The 26,810-nt window shown below is 47.8% G+C and overlaps 1 protein-coding gene across 7 annotated transcripts in view; it reads right to left on the bottom strand.

Moving 5' to 3' along the window:
* FANCD2 (FA complementation group D2) overlaps positions 1-26,810 on the bottom strand; it is a 188,664-nt gene that overhangs the window by 47,801 nt on the left and 114,053 nt on the right. For 6 of the 7 annotated variants that reach the window (XM_073352723.1, XM_073352719.1, XM_073352718.1 and 3 more), the window contains 4 exons: positions 24,835-24,948; positions 17,233-17,360; positions 15,138-15,237; positions 13,851-13,973 (listed from right to left, as the gene is read on the bottom strand). In XM_073352723.1, coding sequence (XP_073208824.1) covers positions 13,851-13,973; positions 15,138-15,237; positions 17,233-17,360; positions 24,835-24,948 — 465 coding nt within the window. Of the gene's footprint in view, positions 1-11,984; positions 12,026-13,850; positions 13,974-15,137; positions 15,238-17,232; positions 17,361-24,834; positions 24,949-26,810 lie in introns of those variants that run through there. The other variant, XM_073352724.1, reaches the window with a different exon arrangement.

The following is a 26,810-nucleotide window of genomic DNA, read 5'->3' as shown; positions in this document are numbered from 1 at the left end:
TCGACATTGGTGAGGCCTCATCTGGAGTACTGTGTCCAGTTTTGGGCCCCACACTACAAGAAGGATGTGGAAAAACTGGAAAACGTCCAGTGGAGGGCAACAAAAATGATTAGGGGACTGGAGCACATGACTTATGAGGAAAGGCTGAGGGAACTGGGATTATTTAGTCTGCGGAAGAGAAGAATGGGGGGGGGGGTTTGATAGCTGCTTTTGATTACCTGAAAGGGGGTTCCAAAGAGGATGGAGCTTGGCTTTTCTCAGTGGTGGCAGATGACAGAACAAGGAGTAATGGTCTCAAGTTGCAGTGGGGGAGGTTTAGGTTGGATATTAGGAAAAACTTTTTCACCAGGAGAGTGGTGAAGCACTGGAATGCATCACCTAGGGAGGTGGTGGAATCTCCTTCCTTAGATATTTTTAAGGTCAGGCTTGACAAAGCCCTGGCTGGGATGATTTAGTTGGGGATTGGTCCTGCTTTGAGCAGGAGGTTGGACTCGATGACCTCCTGAGGTCCCTTCCAACCCTGATATTCTATGATTTTAAATTGTAATGTCGCTGATGAATAAGCCTTGTGGCTGTGTAGATCCAGGCTCTTCCACTCTGTCATACGGGATGGTCCTGAAATAATATTGCCTGCCACGTTCATTAACTGTGTCTACCACCAGAAAGTTTGGCTGGGGGTGAGAGAGAGTCCAGCCCTTTTGAAGGGACGTAATATTTTTTATCCACCCTCTGACATGTAGGTGGGATTGTGGCAGGGGTCTGCCAGATAGCTGTGGCGGGCTCCATGATTACAGTATTAATCAGCAGGGTGATCTTGGAGGAGGTCAATGTGCAAAGTATGTCCAGGAGCTTGTGTTGTGATTCAGTGACTTCCTCGAGGGATATTTGGAGTGTGTCAGCTATCCCTATAAAGAGATGTTGAAACTGTTTGAATTCATTTCCGGTAGTAGGTGGTGGAGGTATGATGATCTCATCAGGCGAGGGAGGAGGGTTGGTGACAGGAATAGCCTCCTGGTTCAGAACCTCCTCTATTTCCTCAAAAGATTGTGAATGGGAAACATCGAGTGGCACCACTGACGCTGGTGAGGAGACTCTAGCGGGGGTTCAGAGTAGTATTGCCTGTACGCTGCCCACAGGTCCTAGAGGGGCCATTGTGGTGGGAAAAGCACTAGTGGAGGTCCCCAAGGATGTCTGTACCATCCCTGGAAATCTGATCTGGGGTGATGCCCAGGCTGCACTTGTGGCTCAGATCTGAAACTGCCTTGCAAAGGTGAGGAGTGTTGGGTTGAAAAAACTTCCCCTTCCTTGTCCTCCTCGCTGGAGGAGAGAGGGGCAGATGTAGCCAGTGGCAAGTGTGGTGGTGAAAATGGCAAAGCACTGTCGGTACCAAGGAGAGGTGACTCAGGTGCCAGGGCTACTGACAGGTCCATAGGTGTAAGGAACTATTGTAAGTTTGGTACCGGCACAGATGTCTGCATTTGCTGCGGTGCCAAGAGTTGCTGCGGTACAGGTGCTGACATCAACTGCACTAAGGGGGACGGAGCAAGCTTCGGTGCGATGCATCCTTGCTATGCGGCAAGGAGCCAGCAGGTGGCGTCAGTGCCTTAGAAACTGCAGAGGCACTGAGTATTTAGTTGTTGCCACCAGTGCCTTGGTGGAATGGGCAGTCTTGTCTCTGCCTTCCTTTTTAGAGCCTGCCCACATAGGGTCTGTAGCTTTGACAGTACTGGAAGTCCCTGTCGACTTGTAGGTACTTTGCTGCAGCGCAGTCAGTACTGATGCTGGAGTCAGAGTAGGGGAATGCTTCCTCTTAGACGTGGACTTGGTAGGAGAGGTGTGGGGGGTGGGGGCTGTACAGCGCTAGTTAATCGCCACTGCAGGTGCAAGACAGGGAGAGTGCACATGCGGCCCACCTACAGCTGTTGAAATTCTGACTAGAGGCGCAGGGGCACGCAATCACCTAAAGTGGAGCACCCACCGGGTCTCCACTTGAAGAAGAACCAGCTGAGATTGAGCTTTGTTTTAGTTCTGGCTGCTTTGGACACCTCCAGAGGCAGTGCCCCGCCATGGACTGCTCCTTTGGCAAAGTTTATGCCAGAGAAACCCGCGCCTGCCAGTACCCCAACCCCAAGGTGACAGTCCCTGCCGGCCTTGATGGGAGGATGATGGATGCCCTGGTGGACTCCAGCTGCAGATAAACTATGGTGCGGAAGTGCCTCTTCCCGGATAACGACCTGATCCACAGCCGAATCCGACTTTGCTGCATCCATGCGGATGTGAAAGCGTATCCAAGCGCTCAACTATCCCTAATGATTGATAGGATAACCTGGCTGATGACTGTGGGGTCGCCCTGAAGTTCCCATCCCTCATCATCCTCGGGCGGGACTGACCGGAATTCAGCCAGGTCCTACACGTTGCGACCTTACAGACCGGGAGGGATAGCTCAGTGGTTTGAGCATTGGCTTGCTAAACCCAGGGTTGTGAGTTCAATCCTTGAGGTCGCCATTTAGGGATCTGGGGCAAAAATTGGGGGTTGGACCTGCTTTGAGCAGCGGGTTGGACTAGATGACCTCCAGAGGTCCCTTCCAACCCTGAGATTCTATGATCTATGACTGCCCCAGACCAGCTGGCCTTCAAGGGGGACCCCCTTGAGGATGACTATGAAGGGCCTGAAGGGAGCCTCCCATGGAACCCTCCGGACCCGCAGGAGGGAAGGCTTACCAACGCTCAAGATGACGTTCTGACCCAGCCGGAAGATAAAGACCCCGCTGTTTGTAGGGAAGTGAACTTCAGCTGAGACCAGAGAACGGACCCCACTTTGAGTAGGGCACATCACAGTTGGTCTATGTCAAAGGAGTCACTATGGACCCATGGTGCGCAACCCAGTGGCCACGCTTCAAACTGGATGGTGAATGCCTCTACCAGGTTTCCCAGGACCCTTGCACCCACAAGCCTCGAACCCAGCTGGTTGTACCCCATTGTCACCGATGGGCAGTGTTGAGGATGGCCCACGACTTCCAGGCCGCTGGCCATTTGGGCCAAGAAAAGACCATAGCCTGGATTTTGTCCAGGTTCTTCTGGCGGGGTATGTACCAGGACATTAAGAACTTTTGTGCCTCCAGCCCAGATTGCCAGCAGGCAGTGCCCACAGGAATCCCAAAGGCCCCCCTGGTGTCCTTGCCGGTGATGGGGACACCATTCAAAAGGGTTGCCAATGGACCTGCTAAGGACCCCTTATGAAGAGTGTGGCTGGCTACCGCTACATCCTGGTAGTCATGGTCTATGCCAGCTTCCCCGAGGCTGTCCCTTTGTGGTCCACCACTGCACAGAGCATCGCTGCCAAGCTTCTAAAAATCTTTGCTCGGGTAGGCTTACCTAGTGAGATCCTAACTGACTAGGGAACCAATTTCACCTCCTGGCTGCTTCGTGAAGTGTGCAGTCTTCTAGGGATCCGAAAATTGTGAACCTCAGTTTACCACCCTCAGACAAATGGCCTCATCAAGAGGTTCAATTGGACTCTCCAGGGGGTGTTACAGAAGTTCCCCCTGGTGGAGTTGCACCATTGGGACCGACTCCTTCCACCTTTGCTGCTTGCAATTCGGGAGCCATTCTATCCAATTCTCCCATTCAAGCTGCTTTATGGGATCCAGCTGTGGGGCCCGCTAGACCTGATGCAGGAAACCTGGGAGCAGACCACATCCCCAGCCCAGGAGCTCCTTCAATACGTCCTGTTACTTCATGAGAACCTGACACGAACCAGGGACCTAGAGAACGAAAATCTGTAGGCTGCGCCGGGGGCCCAAGCCCGAACTTACAACTAGGGAGCCCAAGCACGGATCTTTGAACCCAGGGACTGGGTCCTTGTGTTGCTCCCCTCTGAGGAGTCCAAACTGCTAGCCTGGTGGTAATGCCCCTATGAAATCATCCGCCAAGTTGGCCCTGTTACTTATGAGGTCTACCAGCCAGAGTGACGGATGTGGGGATTGGGGGTTCCCCTGAATGGGGAGACCCAGACTGTGGGTTGCTGCGGTGGGCAGAACCCCTGGGTAAAGAGCACCGGGGTCCGGGAGGGACACGGGGACCAGTGGCATGAGAGACATCAGCTGGCAGAGGTGCTCCGGGGCTGGAAAGAGCTAATTCCCTGGACAACCAGCAGGAGGCACCACGCCAGTGAGTCGCTGCCCCACCTCAACCCTGTAAAATTACCTTCCATCCTGATTTTACAGAGGTGCTTCTTTTACTTTTTTCTTTATAATAAAGTTCTGCTTTTAAGAACCTGATTGGTTTTTAGTGTCCTAAAAGGGTCTGGTCTGTGCTCACCTTGTTTACCTATTTGGTTGGTATATTATTTTCAAGCCTCCCCAGAAAAGTGGGTGAAGAGGCTTGGGGGGATATTTTGGGGAAACAGGAACTCCAAATGGTCCTTTTCCTGAATCTTTGTCTAACTCACTTGGTGGTGGCAGAAGAACTGTCCGAAGACAAGGAAGGATTTGTGCCTTGGGCAAGTTTTTAACCTAAGCTGGTAGAAAAAAGCTTATGGGGTCTTTCATGAGGGACCCCACATCTGTACCCCAGAGTTCTGAGTGGGGAGGGAACCCTGACAGAGACACCCAGACATTCACAGCAGTACCGGGGCAGACCAAGCTGACACCCCACCCCGCCCAGGGAGGTAGTTTGTGAAAACACCCAACCTCTCCCACTCCACCTGTGGAACAAGAGGTCCTGGTGATGCTGAAGCTAGGGGGTCATAGAACAGTTGCAAAGTGAGTGGTGCAACCCCACTGTGCTTGTCCCTAAGCCAGACTGGACCTGGTGATTTTGTAATGATTTCTGGAGAATTAATACCATTTCTAAATTCGACGCATGCCCAATGCCCCAGGTAGACAAACTCCTTGACCATTTGGGTGAAGCACACTATATCACTACCCTGGACTTGACGAAGGGGTACTGGCAGATCCCACTGGACCAAGGCTCAAAGGAGGAGACAACCTTCACTATCTCCAGCGGGCTCTACCAGTTTACCCATATGTCTTTTGGACTCTATGGGGCCCCTGAAACCTTACAGTGGTTGATGGATCACCTGCTCCAGTCACAATTTGAGTGTGCTGCGGCCTACCTGGATGATGTCATGATCTACAGCCGTCACTGGGAGGAGCACCTGAGCCAGATGGTGGCAGTCCTACGGACCCTCTGAGCCACAGGACTGATGGCTAACCCCAAGAAATGCTGAATTGGCTACCAGGAGACCACCTACTTGGGGTACGTCCTGGGACAGGGGAAGGTGTGCCCCCTAGTCGGGAAGATCCAGGCCATTCAAGAACACCCCGCCCCAACCACAAAGAAACAAGTGAGGCAATTCCTGGGGCTGGCAGGCTACTACTGCCGCTTCATTCCCAACTCTCCCTTGATTGCTGACCTCCTGACGCAACTCCTAACAAAGGACCAGCTGCAGCGCATCCACAGGTCCCCCGAGTGTGCCGAAGCATTTCAGACACTAAAGGACCATCTCTGCCATGAACCAGTGCTTTATAGCTCTGATTTCTCTTGTAGTTTTGTGGTCCAAACCGATGCCACGGCAGTGGGACTTGGGGCTGTCCTCTCCCAGACCCTCGATGGAGAGGAACATCCCATCCTTCACATTAGTTGAAAGCTCTTCCCCCAGGAACGTAACTATTTAACCATTGAGAAGGAGGCCCTGGCAGTTAAATGGGCTGTGGAGGCCCTTCAGTATTACCTCCTGGGTCATGCCCCTCTCAAGTGGCTCCAGACAATGAAAGACACCAATGCAAGGCTAACGAGGTGGTATCTCGCCCTTCAACCGTTTCCATTTACCATACAACGTAGGGCAGGAAAGGAGAACGCAAGCGCTGATGGTCTCTCCCAGTTGGGAGAGGGGGATCATACCAGCCCCAGAGAGTGGGGGCTGGACTTGACGGGGGGAATGTAGTGAGGGGATGTGGTTTCCCTCCTTGATGGACAGGGAGAGAGCCACAACCGCCCTCTGGTGGGCAGAGCCAGGACACCTGCAGCTGCCCAGCCGGAAGCAGAGGGGCGGCACAGGAACCGGAAATATAAAAGTCGGGCCCTCCAGCACACTTGGAGAAGAGCTGCTGGAGGAGCAGGGCATCTCCCACCTGCAGCTGGAGCTTGGACCTGACAGAGGCCGCTACAGTGCCAGAGACCCAGAGGGACTGCCAGAGCTGGCAGGCACCAGAGACCCGGAGGAGCTGTTGGGGCTGCCACTAGTCATTTACACTAGTGAGACAAATGGCGACCCTGGAAACCAGGTACCCCCGAATGGGAGTGTAGGAAGGAGCCCAAGGAAGCTGAATAGGGCTCAGCTGTGTTACTCACTGCAAGCTGGCCAGCATGTTGCGGCTGGATTCTCTGCTGACCCAGTGGCGGACCACTCCGCCACTGTTAGAGCCCTGGGCTGGGACGCAGTGGTGACAGGTGGGCCGGCGTCTCCCTACCCCCTGCTACCCCACCTCTGGGGGTGGCAGCCTCCCCACCTTTAGGTCAAGAGGCCTGCGTTGGTCGTCGTCCACCCGAGCTAGGGCACTGGACAGTTTTGCTGTCTGCTTCGCCAGGGAACTGATCCCCCTAGACTGCTGTGTTGCTCTGCCCTGACTCAAGGCCAGAGCCCCTTAACTGTTGGTGCCCTGCCCTGCTCGAGGACCTGGGTCCCCCTAGACTCACTGCTGCTCTGCCTGACTGCAGGCCAGAGCCCTTAATTGCTGGCTGCCCTGCCCTGTCTGAGGACCAGGTGTCTCAGACTCAATTGCTGCCAGGCGTGGACTGCAGGATTGGACCTACTAACTGTCGGCTAATTCTACCCTGAATTGAGTTGCTCCAGAGGCATTGTAGCAAGGGGACGTGGCCTCCCTCCTTGACAGATGGGGAGAGAGTTGCGACTGCCTTGCAGTCACTCACCCTACTCTGCACTCCCACAAGTCACAGCGAATTTGAAGAAAATCTGTGCATGCATGTGGATTTTATAGCACTTGGAAGCACTGTCCTTTAAACATGAAGGATAGAGGGTCGAAGGAGGGAAAGGGCTCCTCTACACACGTATCAGCAGTTTAAGAGGCTCAGAGGGGTGTGAAGTGACCCATTCATCTCAATGTGATGTTCTCAGCCCATGAAGATGATAGAGCTGGGAACAATAGCTCTGAGATGTGTAAACTGCTCCATTTATCTCCCCAGGTATTCCCAATCCCTCCTGAGTGCTTTAGAACAGTGGTTTTCAAACTTTTTTTGCTGGTGACCTAGTTGAAGAAAATTGTTGATGTCCGCGACCAAACAGAGCTGGAGATGAGGGGTTTGGGGTGTGGGAGGGGCTCAGGGCTGGGGTGTGGGCTTTAGGGTGTGGGAGGGGGTTCAGGGTGTGGGAGGGGGCTGGAGTGCAGGAGTGGGTCAGGACTCTGGGATGGGGGTGCAGGCTCTGGGGTGGGGCCGGGGATGAGGGGTTTGGGGTGCAGGAAGGAGCTCTGGGTTGGGGGGGGGGGGCTCAGGGCTGGGGCAGGGGATTGGAGCATGGGCTTACCTCGGGCAGCTCCCGGTTGGCGGCACAACCCGTCCTGGCACTGTGGACCACACTGGCACTGCACCCCAGAAGCAGCAGCCAGTAGCAGGTTTGGCTCCTAGGAAGAGGTGCTCAAGCGGCTCCACGTGGCTCTCGCCCACAGGCACCACCCACCCCAGCTCCAATTGGCCAGGAACCGCCTAGGAGCCAGACCTGCTGCTGGCCGCTTCCAGGGCAAAGCGCGGTGTCGAAACAGGTAGGGACTAGCCTGCCTTAGCTGGGCAACACCGCCGACGGGACTGTAAACAGCCCGGTTGGCGGTGCTGACCAGAGCCGCCGTGACCCAGTACCTTACATTCCACGACCCAGTACTGGGTCACGACCCGCAGTTTGAAAACCACTGCTTTAGAACCTGTGAGAGGTAAGCAGTATACTGGTTCTCAGCACCCCACTCAAAGGGGCAGGACTTCTAGAGATCCTGGCTCACACATGGCTGGAGAGAAAGGTTCCAACCTCTGCAGATGGGCATGGGCCCCCAGACCCTGGCACACACACAGAGGGCAGCGAGAATGGCTCACTCCCCCAGAGGCGAAAATACCCACCTTATCCCAGATCATATGAGAGGAGCAAGGAGGGGGGCTTAGACCCCACTAAAGCAGCAAGAATCCTCTAGATAGGGCACACGCAAGAGGGGAGAGTGTGAGGCTGACAATTCTTCCCCAGTTCCCCTACCACTCACCCCCAGACCCCATCCCTCCATTCCCTCTAACCTCCAAGCCTCCCTCACCTGAGTACCCAACCTCTCTCTCCTCCCCTACCACTCATCCCAATTTATCCCCCCTCCCTTCTTGCAGCCACAACCTCACTCCTATGCCCCCTAATTATCCCTCCCTTCCCAGGAAGCATTCACATGTCAATTTCTACTTCCCAACATTTTTGGGAGTGTAGGGGGGTTGGGGTTCATTGGCAGAGTTGGGGGGTGCACAGGGTTGGGATGCAGGACTGGAGTGCACTGGCAGAGCTGGGGGTGCTGAGGGGTTGCAGTGCACAGTGGTTGAGATGCATTGGCAGAACTATGGAGTGCATGGAGTTGGGGTGCAGGGTGGTTGGGATTCACTGACATGCAGTGAGAATGCAGTGAAATCATTGAGGACTGGCAAAGTTGGGGAGCAGAGGGAATGGGTTCACAGTAGGGATTCACTGGCAGAGCTGTGGGGTGCAGGAAAATTGGGGTGCAGTGTGGTTGGAGTGTACCAGCAGGCCTAGAACTGCAGGGTGGTTGGATGCACTGACAGAGCTGGAGAGTGCAGTGGGGTCAGTGTGGACTGGCAGAGTTGGGATGCAGAGCGAAGGGGTTCAGGGCAGGGGTGTACTGGCAGAGCTGTGGCGTGCACGAAAATTGGGGTGCAGAGTGGTTGGGGTGTACTGATAGAACTGGGGCTTTAGGGTTGGGGATGTTGGGATGCACTGACAGAGCTGATGGTTAGGGGTGGTGGGGTCCACTGACACAGCTGCAGGATGTACAGGGGTTGGGTGTACTGGCAGGCGTGCAGGAAGCTTGGGTGCTGGGTGGTTGGAATCCACAGGCAGAGCTGGGGGCTAGGTGTACTTGAGTCCACTGCAAGAGCTGCAGGGGTCCACTGGCAGAGCTGGATGGTGCCATGCCTACCTCAACTAAGTCCCCAACCTATCTTGTCTCCCCTACCATTCATCCCTTTCCCCTTTGCTGCAATCCGAAACCCTCCTTTCCCCCACTCCTCCATTCCCTAATTACCCCTCCCTTCCTAGGAAGCCTTCACAGTAGCAGAGAAAGATATAACATGACCAAATAACTGGATGTTGAAGCTAGACAAATTCAGACTGGAAATAAGGTGTACATTTTTGACAGTGAAGGTAAATAACCATTGGAACAATTTACCAAGGGTCATGGTGGATTCTCCATTACTGACAATTTTTAACTCAAGATGGGATTTTTTCTAAAAGATCTGCTCTAGGAATTATTATGAGGCAGTCCTGTGGCCTGTGTGTTATTACAGGAGGTCAGACTAGATGATCACAATGGTTCCTTCTGGCTTTGGAATCTAAGAATCTATTAAACATGTCTAGTTCTCCCTCCCCCCACCAAATACTGTGTTTACGTTGCCTCCAAAATAAAACTGCAACCCACAATTCTCAAATTGTAGCCGATTTCCAGCCACTCAGTCCAAATCTCCTTTTGTCTTCAGTGAGAGCTCATGTATAACTTATCTTTTGTTATGTTAACTGAAGCATGAGTTCAAAAGTATCAAGGACTAGTTCACAATCATCATGTTCAAGGAGGTCTGTGATACATCCAGTGATCAGCACCTCTCAGTTTAACAGTACAAGGCAGCAGAAGGAGAATGAAGGTAACTTACCTGTAATTGAAGGTTTTTCAAGATATGTGGTCCCTATCTATATTCCATATGTATGTATGCACTCCATGTGCCTGAGTCCAGAGACTTTCAGTAAGCAGTGTCCATTGGACTACACATGTGCAGTTGTTCTCCTGGTGCTCCAAACTGAGGGCACTAAGAGGAGTTGCAGACCAATGCTTCTCCACTTCCTTTTCTTACCATGAATTTGGTCAAAATCGGCAGCAGAGGGGCTGAGGGTAAATAGTAGATCACAGATAGGGACCACACATATCAAAGAACCTCCAGTTACATGAAAGTAACCTCCATTTCTTCTTCCAGGGCTGGTCCTTATTCCACCTTTGAGAGATTAGTAAGCAGTAGTCAAAGAGCAGATGGGTGCAAGGATGTAGATGGTATGGGCATTTGTAGTACTGATGATCGCACAGCTGTATCTGCAGTAGAAGTCTAGACCAATGCATAATGTCTTCTAAAGGTGTGTATGGAGCTCCAGGTAGCCACCCTACATATATCTAGTAAGGGTATGTCTCTCAGAAATGCTGCAGAGGTTGCTTGCACTCTTTTGGAATGGGTGCTCACACTCGGGTTGGGGGTAGAGTGTGAGCTAGTTGGTAACAAAGGATGATGCAGCCCAAGATCCACTTAGAGAGCTTCTGTGCAGATAGAGCTTGATGCCTTGATCACTCTGCTACGGTGATTTTAAAAATTTGGTATTTTTCTAATTGCTTTTGTTCTCTGTAGATAAAATGTCACTGCCTGTCGGAGTGAAGAAAAATACAGAGTGAAGAAAAATACCACTAAGAGGATGATTTGATTTATGTGAAACTCCGAAATTACTTTAGGGATGAATTTTGGGTGGAAGCAAAGAGAGACCTTCCCTTTATGAAAGATGGTATATGGCAGAGCTGCCATGAATGCCCCCACCTCTCTCACCCCACTAGCTGATGTGATGGAGACGAGGAAGGCTACTTTCATCAAGAGATGGGACATAGCTAATGGTTCCAAGGGAGGTTTGCTGAGAACTGAAAGGATGTGATTGAGATTCCAGACAGGTTGAAATGGTCAAGAGGCCCAAGAACCAGGATTGTTTCGGCCTGCTGGGTGAAATAAGGATGACCGGAGCCCTGTTTTGATGGATCATTGGCAGGACTTGTGGTATTAGTGGGATGAGAGGGAAGGCATATCTGAGGTGGTCCATCCAGGATAGCAGCAGAGCATCGCCCTTTGAGCTGCAGCCCAGAGCTTTTCTGGAGCACTACAGGGGAACTTCTTGTTCACCTGTGAGGCAAAGAGATTCCAAAATGGTGCTCCCCATTGGGTGAAGATCTAGTTCAGAAAGAAATCATGAATCTCCCATTCATGGTCTGTTGAAAAATATCTGCTGAGACTGTCTGCTAGGGAGTTCTGTGCACCTGGCGGGTATACTGCAGATAGGCTTATGTGATTTCTGATATGCCAGTTCCAGAGGTCCAGTGTCTTTACACACAGGGAGAGGGATCTTTTCCTCATGTGCTTGTTTATGTAGAAGACAGTTGACATAATGTTTGACATTACCTGGATGTGTTGGGATTGGATGAGCGGAATGAAAGTGTTTGCAGGCCCTACAGACTGACCTTAATTCCAGAAAGTTGATGTGCAAGCTGACCTCCTGAGGGGTCCAGATGCATTATGCAGTGTGATTGTTGAAAAGGGCTCCTCAGCCTAAGAGGGGAGAATCTGTGATGACAGTCATCTTGGGTATTGGTGGGAGGAAAGGAAGTCCCACCCAAACTTCCTCTGGGTATGTCCATCAAACAAGAGAGGCCATAACGATGGCTGGAATTGTTACTCTGGCATTGACAGTTGTCTTTGTCTGGTGAGTAGACAGAGTGAAGCCAGGTTCACAGGCAACAGAGATAAAGCGTGGCAAATGGTGATATGTAGGTGCATGAGGCCATGTGCCCTAGGAGGGAAAGACCGATCCTGACAGTAGTCCAAGGTCACTCATGGCATGCAATCTCTTCATGGAAAGATAAGCTCTTGCTGTAGTGGAATGCAGTGTTCCTTCTGTGAAGTCTATGGACCTCGTGGGGGTCAAAGTGGACTTCTCATTGTTGACACAGACTCCCTGGGAAGATAGTAGACAGAATAGGAATAGGGTCACTGACTGGACTTCTCTGCTGAACCTGCCTGTCAGGAGCCAGTCGTTGTCATATGGAAAGACAGTAAGCCATTTCTTTTCATCCAAGCCACCACCACTGAAAGCACTTTTGTAAAGACCCTGGGTGCTGTAGCTAGTCCGAATGGGAGGACTGTGAGTTGTTAGTGGTCTTGTCCAATGAGGAACCTTCTGCGTGATAGATAAATGTCTATATGAACATAAGCATCTTACATGTCAAGAGCCACAAACCATGTGCCCTATTCCAGAGAGGGGATTATTGATGCCAATGTGACCAGGCAGAATTTTGATTTTCAGATAAATACATTTAGTTGGTGTAGATCAAGAATCAGTCTCCATCCCCTATTCTTTTGGGGGACCAAGAAATATATGGAGTAGAATCCCTTCCCTTGATGTTGGGATGCAACTGTTACAAGTATATCCTGATTCTGGTATGTACATCCTGGTTCATCAAAAAATGTCGTGTAAGGTATCAAAGGAAAGTTAGTGTAACACATTTGTGAGTAGCACTGTAAAATTATGTACCTCTCATCTCAGGAGTTATGTATCTATATTGGAAAGATGTTCTTATAGTTTGTATCTAAGTGCTAACCCCAGCAGAGGTGAAAAACTGATTTCCTGCCAGATGAGAGATGTTTGTCCATCTATCTGTTGAAATGTAAATCTAGTATTTTCTCATCCACAATCAATCACCAGTCTGAGCTAAATGCAGATGAAGAATAGTGACATTTAACAGAAAGAGACCAGAGAAGGAAAGAGCCTTTGGGGGTTAGGGGGGGCACTTCAAAGGTTTATTGGACTATAAATGGAGGACAAGGAAAGCACCCTAGTCTTCTTGCATCTAGGAAGTAAACTGAGAGCACGTTTATATTCATGAAAATGGGATCTCAACCAAGCTTGGTTGAAAATGCTACAAAGGACATTTAGGATGAGCTAAACTTATTTAGCCTGGAGATTAGTCTGTTAAATTTCATCTCACAAAGCGTGTTATACTTGTGTTTTATAAGTAACCAGTTGCTTTCATTATCCTTACTCACTATGTCTTAAATCTTGATCTTGGATAATAAACTTATGATTGTTTTCACTATAAATATACCTCAGTACTGTCGTTTTGTATAAGGAGCTGATCCTGAATTGAACCATTCAATCTGGTGTGTACACAGTTCCCTTGGGGACAGCAGACCTGGTATTTCTGTGAATGTTCAGTCAATAAAGGGCTGATCGTTACAAGGGAACTCATCAAAGAGGCTCAGGGACTGGGGTACATCTATTGTTACCTGTAAGGCAAAGCAGGGGCTGTCATAGCCCAGAGGCAATTGTCTAGGTGGCTGACAGGCTGGAGACATCAAGAAGCTGGTTCCTAGTGAAGCAAAAGCAAGTGTCCCTCTCACTGGAGGCAGAAGGTAACAAGATGACTCAGCTTTAGGCACCCTGAGAACCATCACAACCATACACCACCACTACCACCCAGACTGGCCATCAGCACTCAAGGACTGACTGCCTTATGTTCATCTATTAGCATTGGTTCAGGGATAATAAACTTAACCCTGCTCTGAAGCATGGTGGAAGTTTGTCACTGGCTAAAGCTGACTTTGTACAGATTTAATGTGCACTGCTAAAAAAATGCCTAGCAGTTCCCAGATGTATAAACATTACTAGCGTGAAACCTTAACATAAAACAAGACAGACCAGACAATAAGAGATCTGAATATCGGAAGCCAGTGATTGCTATTGTGCAGCACATGAGATTCAAGGTCTTTGTTGATGTTATTACCTGGTCAGCGTGGGGTAAGTCGAAGAATACCCATCATTAGCAGAATTAATCAGCTCTGGGACCCCAACACTGGAGATGTCTTCCACAGCTTTCAAGATGTTGTCTGTGTGCTCCATATATACACTGAACCCAAACATCAGGATAACAAGTCAGTACATGTTATGCAGGGGCAGGACAGTAGCTTCCATTACAAATCCCATTCCTGACTTCCCTCTAGCCAAACTGAGTTACATGTCATTGAAAATCATTGACTTGAACCTGTGCCTTTCTCCCTTTTTCTCTAGCTCATCAGCAGCTGGTTATAGTCTCCCCTGCCACAACCTTCCAGAGAGTTAGAACTCCTTAAACTGACATGGCAGCTACACCTGAAGAAATAGGTTGCAATTAAGCAAAAATATTGACAATTATCTGTTGTGGTTAGTTTTGCGTCAGTCCTGCTCCCACTGATCTCAATTAGAGCTTTTTACCATTGTCTTTAATAGAAGCAGAATCAGACACTATACTATAGCCCCTTTACACTGCCAGAATGCATATATACACATGCACACACACACACACGCATGTGTGTTGGACTGTATTGACAAATTCGGTGTAGAAAAAACAGAAGGCTTGGAGGTCTTTCTATAGCCGAGGTCTAACAGAGTTTTTCCTTTAACTCAAGTGGTAGAGGCTTGTGTTTCTGGAACTATAGGTACAGAGTTCTAGGCCTGGCTCCACAGGTGTATGATCTAATGCAGAGAGGTGGATGCCTCTTCATATTTAAGGTTGCAACTGTGGTATCAATATAAGGCTGATTTTGATCCCCTGCTAACTAAAAATAAAATTCTTCATACTTTCAGATTTGTAGGTGCAGTTTCACAGACATCTTGAGAAAGCTTTGATGATATTGATTAACATCCTTTTGAAAGTAAAAGATTTTTAAATGGCTGCTTTTGAAACTGCATTTTCCAATAAGCAGTTGCACAAACATCAGTTTCCAGACACAGTTTGCACATCCTGTAGGATTACTGTTCGCTTCCTGTCTTATTTGTCTTAGGAGGAAAAAAATAAGGTTATGAAAACTGTTCCAATCTGTTTTTCAAGAACTGTTTATATTTTTTCCTGTTCCCCACGCCTGACAAGGCTTTCTGGAGAAGCATTACAGCACATTGTGCACTGGATACTCTTAAAGAACCCCTTGGTTTGATCTAGCCAGAATACCTTAACAGAAACTGAGACTAAAGCTGTTTATGAAGAGAGTTTGCTCTCAGAAACCAAGTTACTGCAGCAGAAGCAAAGCATTCTTACCAGACCAGAGTGTGTAGTGCATCACTGAACTGGCTACCCTTCTCTCGCATGCCACTAGGCTGCATCCATGACTGGCAGAGGAACTGCTTAGCAAGTGAAGCTGTCAAAGATAAGCAATAAAATGAGGAGGGGCCTGGATGTGTTTTGTCTCACTGAGAATACAAGCATCCAAGATAATTTTCTTCTCCCTCATACAAATGCAGTATAGCCGAATGCTTCTGGCTAATTACAATGTAATTCCACTTCAAGCAGATACTATGTTCTCCGTACAGGTGCCTGCCAAAGTGCTAAAGCTGAGGGAGTTGGGAAAGGCGTTTTCCTTAGAGATCATTACTCACCACACTAATGAGATTTATATACAAGTCTAGTGAGCTCTTGGCCTGTACAGTGGTTCTTACTGGAGTCATTCTCTCTTTGTCCATTCATGTCCGACAATGCTACAATGGGTTTCCTTTCCTTCCTCTGGTCTGTGGAGCCAGAGATCAGTTTTTCCCTGCTGCAGGGGCTAAGTGTCACCCCCTTGGGAAACCAGAAATGAGGTTTTCCAAAGCTGATATACAAGTATTAACTCAAATGTTAGTGCACCGGTGACAGGTGAACTTTCCCTTTGGCCACAGCATTTTCATATTAATTTGAACTGGCAAATTTACAGTTTAGAATTTTGTAATCAGAAATAATTATCTTCCTCCAAAGGCTGCATCTGCTTCTCTGACATAAATGGCCAAAGAAAATAAATGATCAGGTAAGAGTAAATTTTTCATCGTTATTCCTATTGTTAGGGGACTATAGAGCCCACACACAGGCCGCACCCTGAGATGCTCCCATGTCTCCGGGGTGAGCCACCTTTACCCTTTCTTGTTTTTTAATGTTTATCTTTTAGTATGTGTTCACGTTTTCTAGCAGTAAGGGAAGCCATGGTTGGGGCATGTCTGGACATGCTGGGTATGTGCCTGTCACAGGGCGCATGAGTAGCCTAGAGTATAGATGAGTGTGTTAAGAGCTTCTCTGTGTGGTGTGTAGTGCACTAGTGACATACTCTAGACAGAGAAACAGATTCATCCAACTGCAGTTGGTACGCCTGGCTGGACCATCCAGCAGGGAGTGAGATTTTACTTACTTGCAGTATTGTAGCCTAGGATCATATAGTTAGGTCCTATTGTAATTTTCAATAACTTGTTAAAACCTGCTGAGTGTCTCTCAAACTTGACTGAATTGCTCTGGGGGAAGGGCAATTTGTAACACTATCCAGGGCAGACAGTTCACCCCTACATTCTCTCCCTGGGATGAAGTAACTGTGTATAATTCTGAATAGTTTTGTGGATCTGAGACACCGCTAGAATGCAACACTTTACAGAGAGGAGCCTGCAAACTTGCACTCTTAGCTTTAGCAGTATCTGGTGAACATGGGAAATGAAGGCCAGCAAGTTTCCTTGCATATTCCTTGCAAGAAGATCTCTCAGCCCATGTGGCTACTGTCCCCGTTAGCAAGTGAACTCTAATCAGCTTGCAAGAGCTGCTCCTCTTGCTTTATTAGGGCTTGTTATAGTTTTTCTAACACTTTACTGTAACACTTTACTGTATAGTGTCAGGAACAGAAATAGTTAAAGTGGAACAGTCCCCCAATTGGGATGTACTTATACCACTATAGTTTATTCTCGTTAATGTATGTGAATAAGCTATACTGTTACAAGCACCTTTATAGTGGTACAATTGTGCCGACTCCAGTGGTTGTACCAATTTACTTTTATCAGTAAAATTACCCCCCTAACCAAAATAGTTCAGTCAGGATTAAAACTGTGTGTAGAATTAGGCTTAAGTTAAACGCTTCTTCTCAGCCATCTTGCCTTTCAGCCATCATTTCTCCTTACTGAAGAATGATTAAAAAACCAAAAAACTAATAGAACTGTACACTGTTTTCTTGTGTGACTGACATATAATAAAGCAGGTGGTAAAGAGCTTCCAATACATTTAGTGTTATTCATGTTAGCAAGTTTTCTAGACTGCCTGGTGAGAAGCCAAAGCATTACAGATAAAGGATAGCCAAAGCATTACAGATAAAGAACCTGTCCAGGAAAAGAGGTTCTGCACACATTACCTATTTTATCTTTTTTCCAACTGGCCACAGGTTTTTCAGCAATGACAATCAGGAGCTGAGTGAGGGTAAGTGCACACTGGAAATTGGGAACGCTGTGCTGGAAATTCAGCAAGTAGTGAAAACTCTCGCTGTGGGTGACAGGAAAGAAAAGGGATGAAGACATTGCAGATATGTCACATATATACACAGAAAGAGAGGAAGTGCCAGCCCAGATCAGACCCTGAGATCCTGCTAGCCTGGCATTCTGTCTCCAATGGTGATCAGCACCAGATGCCTCAATACAGTAACTCCTCACTTAAGGTTGTAGTTGTGTTCCTGAAAAACGCTATTTTAAGCGAAACAATGTTAAGCGAATCCAATTTCCCCATAAGAATTAATGTAAATGGGGGGGGTTAGGTTCCAGGGAAATGTTTTTCACTAGACAAAAGATTATATATATAATACACACACACACAAATATAAGTTTTAAACAAACAATTTAGTACTGTACACAGCAATGATGACTGTGAAGCTTGGTTGAGGTGGTGAAGTCAGAGGGTGGAAAAGGGTGGGATATTTCCCAGGGAATGCCTTACTGCTAAATGATGAACTAGCACTCGGCTGTGCCCTCAAGGGTTAACACATGTTGTTAATGTAGCCTCACACTCTACAAGGCAGCACAAATGGAGGAAGAGGAGACAGCATGGCAGAGAGAGACAGAGACACACACCTCGCGTGTGTGTGTGTGAGAGAGAGAGAGAGACAGACAGACACACACACCATGTGTGTGTGAGAGAGAGAGAGAGACGCACATTGCCCCTTTAAGTACGTTGATCCCACTCTAAGTACACTGCCTTTTAAAGTAGATCAGCAAGTTGACAGCACCTGCTGCCAGCAAGCTCCCTCCATCCTGAGCCCTGTCATGTTGTTCTCCCCCCCACACCCCACCCCACTCTGTGGAGATGGGGTAAAGGGGCAGGAGCGGGGGGGAGGGGGACACCCTGACATTAGCACTGCTCTTCCCCTCCCTTCACAGCAAGCAGGAGGCTCCTGGAAGCAGCTCCAAGGCAGAGGGCAGGAGCAGCACACAGCAGTGGTGGGAGGGACAGCTGAACTGCCCGGCAATTGATAGCCTGCTGGGTGGCTGCCGCACAGGGAACTTAGGGGAGCTGATGGGGGACTGCCGCCCCACCCTGGTTCCAAGCCCCCACCAGCTAGCTCCAATGGGCTGCTCTTTCTGCAAGCAGTGGACAAAGCAGGCGATTGCCAAACAACGTTATAAGGGAGCATTGCCCAACTTTAAATGAGCATGTTCTCTAATTGATCAGCAACGTAACAATGAAATGTTAACCGGGACAACGTTAAGTGAGGAGTTACAGTACTGGAAAAACCTGAAAAAAAAAGAAGCTTCTGTCTAACCTCAGACAGTTTGAGGTTTACTTGGGCATGGGGATTGCGACTATTTTTATCTTATGTTACTGTGGATGTTCTCCCATATAAATGTTTATTCCTTTTGCTGAATCCTACTACTCTCCTTGTCTCAACGGTATCCAGTTGCAATGAGTTCCACAAGCAAATGATATCATGTAAAACGTACTTACTTTTTATCATTTCAAATGTGTTGACTTTTACATTAATTGAATGTCCCCCTTGTTCTTGTATAATAAGATCTTGTATAATGATAGCACCTGATCTACCTTCCCTTCTCTATCCCATACCTCTATCATGTTCTCTCTCTTTCATCTCCTTGCTAAGCAAAACAGACCAAGCCTTCTCAGTATCACTAGATTCTAATCATTCTCATGACGTGCTTCTGAACTCCTTCTATTTCTGCTATATCCCTTTGAGATGGAGAGACTAAAACTGAATGCAGTATTTTCAAATGAGGGTGTCCCTTTGATTTTTAGAGCCAGAGTCTCTAACACTGCGAGACACAAAGGGGTCAGATTCTCACCATACAGTACTCAACAGAGAATTCCCTTGATGGAATGGAGCTTCTTGCTGGCATAAGGCTGGCAGAGCTGGCCAACTGCCCCATCTTATCTCAGTATAAGGAGCATGCTGGGGGCAAAGAGGGGATGCTCTGGTACACTATGCCACTTCTCTACTCATGTTAAGTCATACTGAGACCTTATGTCAGAGGTGTAAGTTAGAGCAGTCTAAGGGCTGCTCTAACTAATGCTGGGGCATAGATTAACAGAATAGGGGCGCCATTACTGTCTTCTGGACAGCCACACTTTAATGTCCAGTAGACCTTGCATGCAAAAGAGAATTTGGCCCATTTGATGCAATGGAAAAATTCTTACTGATCATTTCCTTTCTGCAAACAGTGTCTCCCACAATTCTGGAAGTCTGAGGTGCTCTCCTTTCTCAGCAGCTCAGAGAGGTGGATCAGCAGAGTTTAAGCACCTTCTGGTCTGGCCACACCTCTTCTGTTCCCGCATGCCACCAGATGAATTATTCCCAAACTGTGAAACATGTATAACATCATTAACAAATATTCCAGAGATAACAAAATAACTATGTATATTAGACCAAGAAAGACAGTCCTGTGGTAATGATTCCACTTAGTATCTGACTCCAACTCATGAGCCATCCAGGGTGGGTAGAATCGTGGGAGACACTGTTTGCAGAAAGAAAATTATCGCTACAAAATTTTCTGTTCCATGGTTCAGTGTCTCCCACAATTCTGGATATCTGAGAAGTAGAGAGTAGTGATAAGATATAGGGAGAGTTATGAAACAAGAGTTTGGCAGAAAAGACGCACCCTCTTTTTATGAGCTCACTCAAAGGTCTATATTAGTTCTGGGCCACTGCCTGCAGCATCTTCCTGCCAAAGGAGGCCTCTGCGGAAGACAGAAAATCCATCTTGTAGTGCTTAATGAAGGTGTTAGCTGTACACCAAGTGCTTGCTTTGCAAATTTCCGAAGTGGATGTGGTGACAGTGGATACTGTGTTCACACCCTACACACTACTGTAATGATGTTTGTACAAGGTATGCCTTGTGAGTCTCATTTGAAAACCCATAACTTGCACATACAATGGCAAACTGCACATAGCAACATTATATGTAAAGTTTGTGTATAAACTGAAATCATGACTGAAGTATATTTCCCCAGAGAAGTCTAGGGAGTGGCTAAACCAGTTCCTCAGAGACAAAGGGCAAGCTGATGCCTCAGCCTGATCAGTCAACAAACCCAATGGACATTACCTGCTAAGTGGCCATTCTTTGGCAAGGAAGGGAGCAGGGACAAAAATCTACATCTTAGCAAAGAAACAACATGGAGTTTCCTTTCTTCACCAGACTGCCTGTCGCCTTGCTCCCAGTTGCAAATGCTTCTCAAATGAGGACAGGACTATAAAAGGAACGGGCAGACACCCCCAAGAGACCCTTCTTTCTCTCCCTGTCTGTCTCTGGCATTGCCCCTAAGAAGACAAAGGAAAACAGCCATTGGACTCTGGGAGTGGGTCCTGAGAGTTTGGTCAGTATCTGCTGGAGTATGTGGTAAAAAACTTTTCTTGGATCTAATACAGTTTGTTAAGTTAAGCATTAGTAAACATTTTATTTTCTTTTTTTTGCAACCATTTCTGATTTGTATGCCTCATATATATCACTTAAAATCTCTCTCTGTGTATTTAATAAACTTGTTTTACTGTTTTCTCTAATCCAGTGTGTTTCATTTGGGGTGTCTGGGTACTCTATTTAAAATAATAAACTGGCATACTATTCCCTTAAAGGAATAAAGGACTTAATATATTTGTACTGTTCAGGAAAGGGCTGGGCAGCACAGGGCATAAATTTCTGAGGGAAGATCTGGGATTGCGGGTGTGTTGGGGTCACCCTGCAGCATAACTCAGGCTGGTAAGGGCCAAGTTGTGGCTGGCTGGCTGCAGCACACAGACATGGCTGGGAGTGACTTACATGCTGGAGGCTGTTTGTGAGCAGTCCAGGTTGGAAGCTACAGCAGTAAGGCATTGCAAAGGGCATCCCAGGTTACAGGGCAGTGGTTACACAGCTACTCATTAGTGTAGATTGTGCCCTGGTATGTCATGGATGCTAAGGAGGATGCTAAGGATCTCATGGAGTGCACCTTGATCCCTTCTGGAACAGGAACCTTTGATGATTTGTAGGCTTCCATAATACATAGTCTAATCTACCTAGCAATGGAGGCATTTTGGATGGAAGACATGAATATAGAGCCTGATCTCGAGGATTCTGTATGCTTTAGATAGATTTTAAAGCTCTTCTGACATGTAAGGTTTGCTGTTTCTTTTCTGTTGGATGTTGTGGTTTTGGACAGAACGAAGGAAGCATAACCTCTTGGGAAACGTGGAGGGAGAAATTTATCTTAGGAAGAAGGGATTTTGGTTCTGAGCACCACCCTAACCACATGAAACACACAGTAAGGCTCGTGTATGGGTAAGGCTGCCAGCTTCGACACTAGCCTGGAAGACATGGCAGCTACTAAAATACAAAGCATAAATAAAAGGCCGACACTGAAGTCAGAGGATCGAATGGAGTCCTTGGTAGGGCCCTCAAAATTAGCAGAAGGTCCCATTTTGGGAAGACTGGACTGACCATCAGTCTGGATAATTGGACAGCTAGAAGGAATCTGACTGAACAAATACCTAACACGCAATGGTACTGAAGGCTTCTGTCCATGCCTTCTTAGAGAAAGTCCAGAATGGTTGGAATTCCAGGATTTCCGGGATTTGCACTGTGCTATTGGTACCAGTTGTAGAATCTGGACCAGACAGAGGAGTACACGTTTAGTGTCACTGCTCTCCTAGATGAAAGCAATTACTTAATGACTCTGGAGGACAGACAGAGACCTTCTAGACCAAACCAGGACACCCCCCGTTCCCCGCAGTAAGCAGGCTGATAATCAGTCCTACTCGGGCATGGTCAATGGAATTCAACTGTGGGCACAGCAGACACAGGAGCTGATCCTATTTAGGAACCCATGACATTTTTTGCTAATACCATTGAACTTGTTAGGCAGAGAGAGCTCAGGCTCGTGAGAAGCAGGGAGTGGAGCGAACAGGGTGGCTGCTTGATCTTGCAGGACTGCATTCTGTGCCTCTAGGATGATAGCCTGGGCCTGCTAGGTCCTGCAAGGTCTGTAGGGTTCCCACTATCTTCATCAGAGAGATATTGGCCTTTGTAGAATCCATACTCACCGTATCAGCTCTTATTGTTTGTGTTGTGGGCTGCTCAAACCGTCACATGGCTGGGATGTGGGCAGTCATGCCTAGTGGTCGGAACAGGAGTCAGGCCTAGCGTTCAGAACAGGAGTTGGTAAACTGGAATCTGAGAGCAGGGTCAGAACCAGAGTCAGAGGCCAGACGTCAGAGGCCAGATGTCAGAGCTCAGGAATTGGAGCAGAGGGTCAGAACTGGGTTACCTGGAGTGTGGCAAGGCAGGGGCAAGACTGGATCCAATGCAGGAATAAGGCAGGGGCAGGACTGGAACAAGGAGGGAGCAAGACTGGGATTAAGCTGGTGAAAAAGCTATTGCAGCCATGGGCAAATGCTCTGAGGTAGTGCCTGGCAGCTTAGCCAGAAGCCATGGCTCATTCTGAGAACCTCATTGCATTCACTGAGGTGTCAGCTACAATCACTGTTGCTAGGGAGATATTCATTAAAATGGAGCCAAAGTCAGGGTGATCTCTCTCCTTAAGGGCTTTGTGATCTCCCAGCCAGGAGAGATGCTCTTGCAAAGCAGGCAGCTGCTCCCAGGGACGCTCGGAAGGTAGCAGAGGCGGCTTCAAAGTCTTGTTTGAGAATGGCCTCCATCTTCCTATCTGTGGGATTCATAGGGTAGAACTCCCCTTCTGAGGAGCTAACCGTATCCCTGTGGAGGGACCCTACAGCAGCATCAGTCTTTGGTATCTCAGCAATGGAGCCCTTTCGGTCTGGAATGTTATGGAGCCTGAGGTCACTCTTGTTAATGTGCTGGCCCTTAGCTGGCTTACCCCACTTACCCTACTCACCTCCTGGAAGGAAGAATGAAGGGGTATCACCGCCACTGGGGAGGGTTTTGAGGGAAGAAATTGACTCTGATGCTCACTCTCAGGAGCCTGCTGAGATTGGGTTTGAATTGTGCAGATAACCTTGCTGCACATGGCTTGACATTTCTCCTGGAGAAAAAGTCTTTGCTGAGTTTTCCCCCAGGCTGTCTGGAGTCAGAGCCAGACATCTCACCTTCCGCAGGGAGCAGGGGGAGGAATCGGAGGACTTGGATCTTCTGGATTTTTTGTGATTTTTTTCCCCCCCTTCAGATTTTTTAATTTACTAATTTTCTATCCGCACTTTGGGAGCATAGAAGCTCTGCTGTGGCTTTGGGGAGGCTGCTCACGGCTTGTCTTCCTTAGGGCCTAGAGCCCTCTCGAGAGGTCTGGCTCTGAATCTTCCCGCACTGGTCCCACTGCCCCTGGGAGGCGGGGTTTGGGGAAACTCATCAGACCCATCTGGACAGCTTGGGAGGGGGCTGATTAGAAGTACCGCTTCTTTCCCCATGGCACTCAGAACCCACTTTACGACTTGCTCTGCAAGAGGCCCCTGGGACTTATCCCCTTAGTCAAGTGGTCAGGGTTCTCCTTGTTTTTGGAACCTCTCCCTGTTCTGCCCTGGGGTTCCTGGTCCATTTTTCTCCCATTGGAGTCACAGATACTTTGGTGGGTAGGGACCCCACTTGCCCGCCTGAAGCATAGCCTCAGGACCTAACAGAATTAGGGATGGAAGGTTGGGTGCAGGCTGAGCACAACTCATCATCTGCTCAGCCTGGGAAGGCTGCCTCACAAATTGAACACTGCTTGGATTTGACCCAGTGCTCTTTTGGCCGCTCGGCCGTGCCTGTAAGGGGCAGAGGAGCCAGCAGGGAAACACTGCAGAGGAGGCTCAGGGAGGGTTAAAACTCCAAAGGGTTAATCAACCAGAGAGGAGGAGGAGAAACATCGAGGAGGGGGAACCCTGCTCCCCATTGCCCAAAAACTGGGCAGAAAAAGTTAAAACAGAAAAGAGTAAGGGCAGGGGCAATAGAAATCATCACTGTCTGCTGCCGCGGAGGCAGAGAATCCCGCAGCGAGCAGCAGCAGATGCGGGGTGGCCAGAGTGTGTGGCACCAAAACACTGATCCACCTCCACAAAGCTGCAGAGGCAGCCCAGACATCCAGAACTGAGAGAGACCCTGGACTGCAGAATTATAATAATTTTCAGAATAATTTTCCAACCCATTCCTTGTACTCCCTCAGTGTGCTTTTTGACCAACACTGCACACCCAGAAGAGATTCTCTCTCTCTCTCTCACACACACACACTCTCTCTCCTACTCTAATCAGGGCACCCCTTGCTGTCCCTCTCAGAATATTTTAGACATACTGGTACCCCCTCCTCTATTTCCAAGTATTTCATAGACCTCAGGTGCCTCCACTTTCCAAGAGCTGTGTGTATATATTTATGCTGTCCCTGAGCATCAAGCCCTGTGTTCTAAAAATCTCACGGACCCTGAATTGGTTTTATCTGTCATATTTGTGCAGAACACCCACAGGAAATATAGAAAATTTTGTATGTTATTCCTGTTAAAGTTCTGGGGATGCAGCACTGTTGCCTTCATTTATCCTACCTGATTAGGTCTTCAAGAAGAAGAAACTCTGTCTCTCCTGGCTTTAGTCGGTCTGCAAGGACCTTGAGGGCTGACCTCAGCAAGTCACTATTTTCACGTTGAGAAAATCCACTCCTGGGGAAAAGAGAAGAGCCGCACAACATCATCAATATGACAAATTGGAGCAGGGGAAGAAATTAATGCCAGCTACACAATGGCTAAGATGCTGAGCTCTTTTAAATCTGTCTTCAAGAAGAAAAATAAAAGAAGTTTGGACAATTAGAACAGCTCTGTCCTACCTACAGGAAAAGAGGACATCAGAGAATACTTGAAAAAAAATGATAATTTGGGTCACATGAAATTGCTTTAGCTTTTCTTGGCCATTAAAAGCATTATGCACACAGAACACAAAACTGGTCAGTGAAAGTTCATACCCTTGCTTCAGTGAGTGTGGTAAGTATTCAGCGAGCACTGCCTCACTTAGTATACCCCTTGTACGACAAAGGGTATTCCCACTGGAACTTAGCCAAAGAACTTCAGAGGACAGAATTTCTTAAAAATAAACAACCACCCCTTGGAAATTTCATTCAAATATTTTAGGGGAATGTTAAGGTTCATCATTAAGCACTTAAACTTTACTGAATGCCAAAGTTAGGGTTACCGTCATGCCCTTAATTCTGCCCCCTTCTGTGTATGCGTTGAATGACACATACTATTTTTCAACTAATACAATGTAACATCACTTTTCCCCCAACTACCTCAGATACATCCGTATCATCTTCCACCACTGCATATAACTCTATATATGCCCAACAAACATAGCCCATGAAATAAATTTATATACACAATGATCAGCAGAGCCATGTCTTATTCACTGTATACATTAAACGATACTAGATGGCAGAAAAAAAGTTTCTATGATATTATATTGTATTATCTAAGCAACTGTAGAGGCCAAGTTTGGGTTGCGTGTGCAACTGTAGCTTTGGCATCTGCACCTCTGGCTTGAGTGCTTAATCATGCAATCATAACATTGAGTTTTTGTTGTTATCGTAAGGAATATGTATTTCTATTATAGCCATCATTATAGTATCTATGGACCAATTTTTCTCTCCTGTTGCCTGCATGCTGAGTAGTGAAGAGAGGGACTTACTGTTTTAGCTATTCCCAGATGTCTAGACAGACTGGAAAGCACAAAGATAGGTGTCTTACTTCTGCTGGCTTTAATCCAATATCACATGATCTGTTAAAACCAGGTAATTGCCTTGGGACCCATTTCCAACATGAAAAGGAGGACTTGTGGCACCTTAGAGACTAACCAATTTATTAGAGCATAAGCTTTCGTGAGCTACAGCTCACTTCCTCAGATGCATATCGTGGAAACTGCAGCAGGCTTTATATATACACAGAGAATATGAAACAATACCTATTCCCACCCCACTGTCCTGCTGGTAATAGCTTATCTAAAGTGATTTCCAGCACAAATCCAGGTTTTCTCACCCTCCACCCCCCCACACAAATTCACTCTCCTGCTGGTGATAGCCCATCCAAAGTGACAACTCTTTACACAATGTGCATGACAATCAAGCTGGGCTATTTCCTGCATAAATCCAGGTTCTCACATCCCCCCCACCCCCATACACACACAAACTCACTCTCCTGCTGGTAATAGCTCATCCAAACTGACCACTCTTCAAGTTAAAATCCAAGTTAAACCAGAACATCTGGGGGGGGGGGGTAGGAAAAAACAAGAGGAAACAGGCTACCTTGCATAATGACTTAGCCACTCCAAGTCTCTATTTAAGCCTAAATTAATAGTATCCAATTTGCAAATGAATTCCAATTCAGCAGTTTCTCGCTGGAGTCTGGATTTGAAGTTTTTTTGTTTTAAGATAGCGACCTTCATGTCTGTGATCGCGTGACCAGAGAGATTGAAGTGTTCTCCGACTGGTTTATGAATGTTACAATTCTTGACATCTGATTTGTGTCCATTTATT

The sequence above is a fragment of the Lepidochelys kempii genome, chromosome 7, assembly GCF_965140265.1.
Source record: "Lepidochelys kempii isolate rLepKem1 chromosome 7, rLepKem1.hap2, whole genome shotgun sequence".
Taxonomy (NCBI): domain Eukaryota; kingdom Metazoa; phylum Chordata; order Testudines; family Cheloniidae; genus Lepidochelys; species Lepidochelys kempii.
The sequence above is the reverse complement of the archived record's forward strand: the minus strand, read 5'-3'. Positions and strand labels throughout refer to the sequence as shown.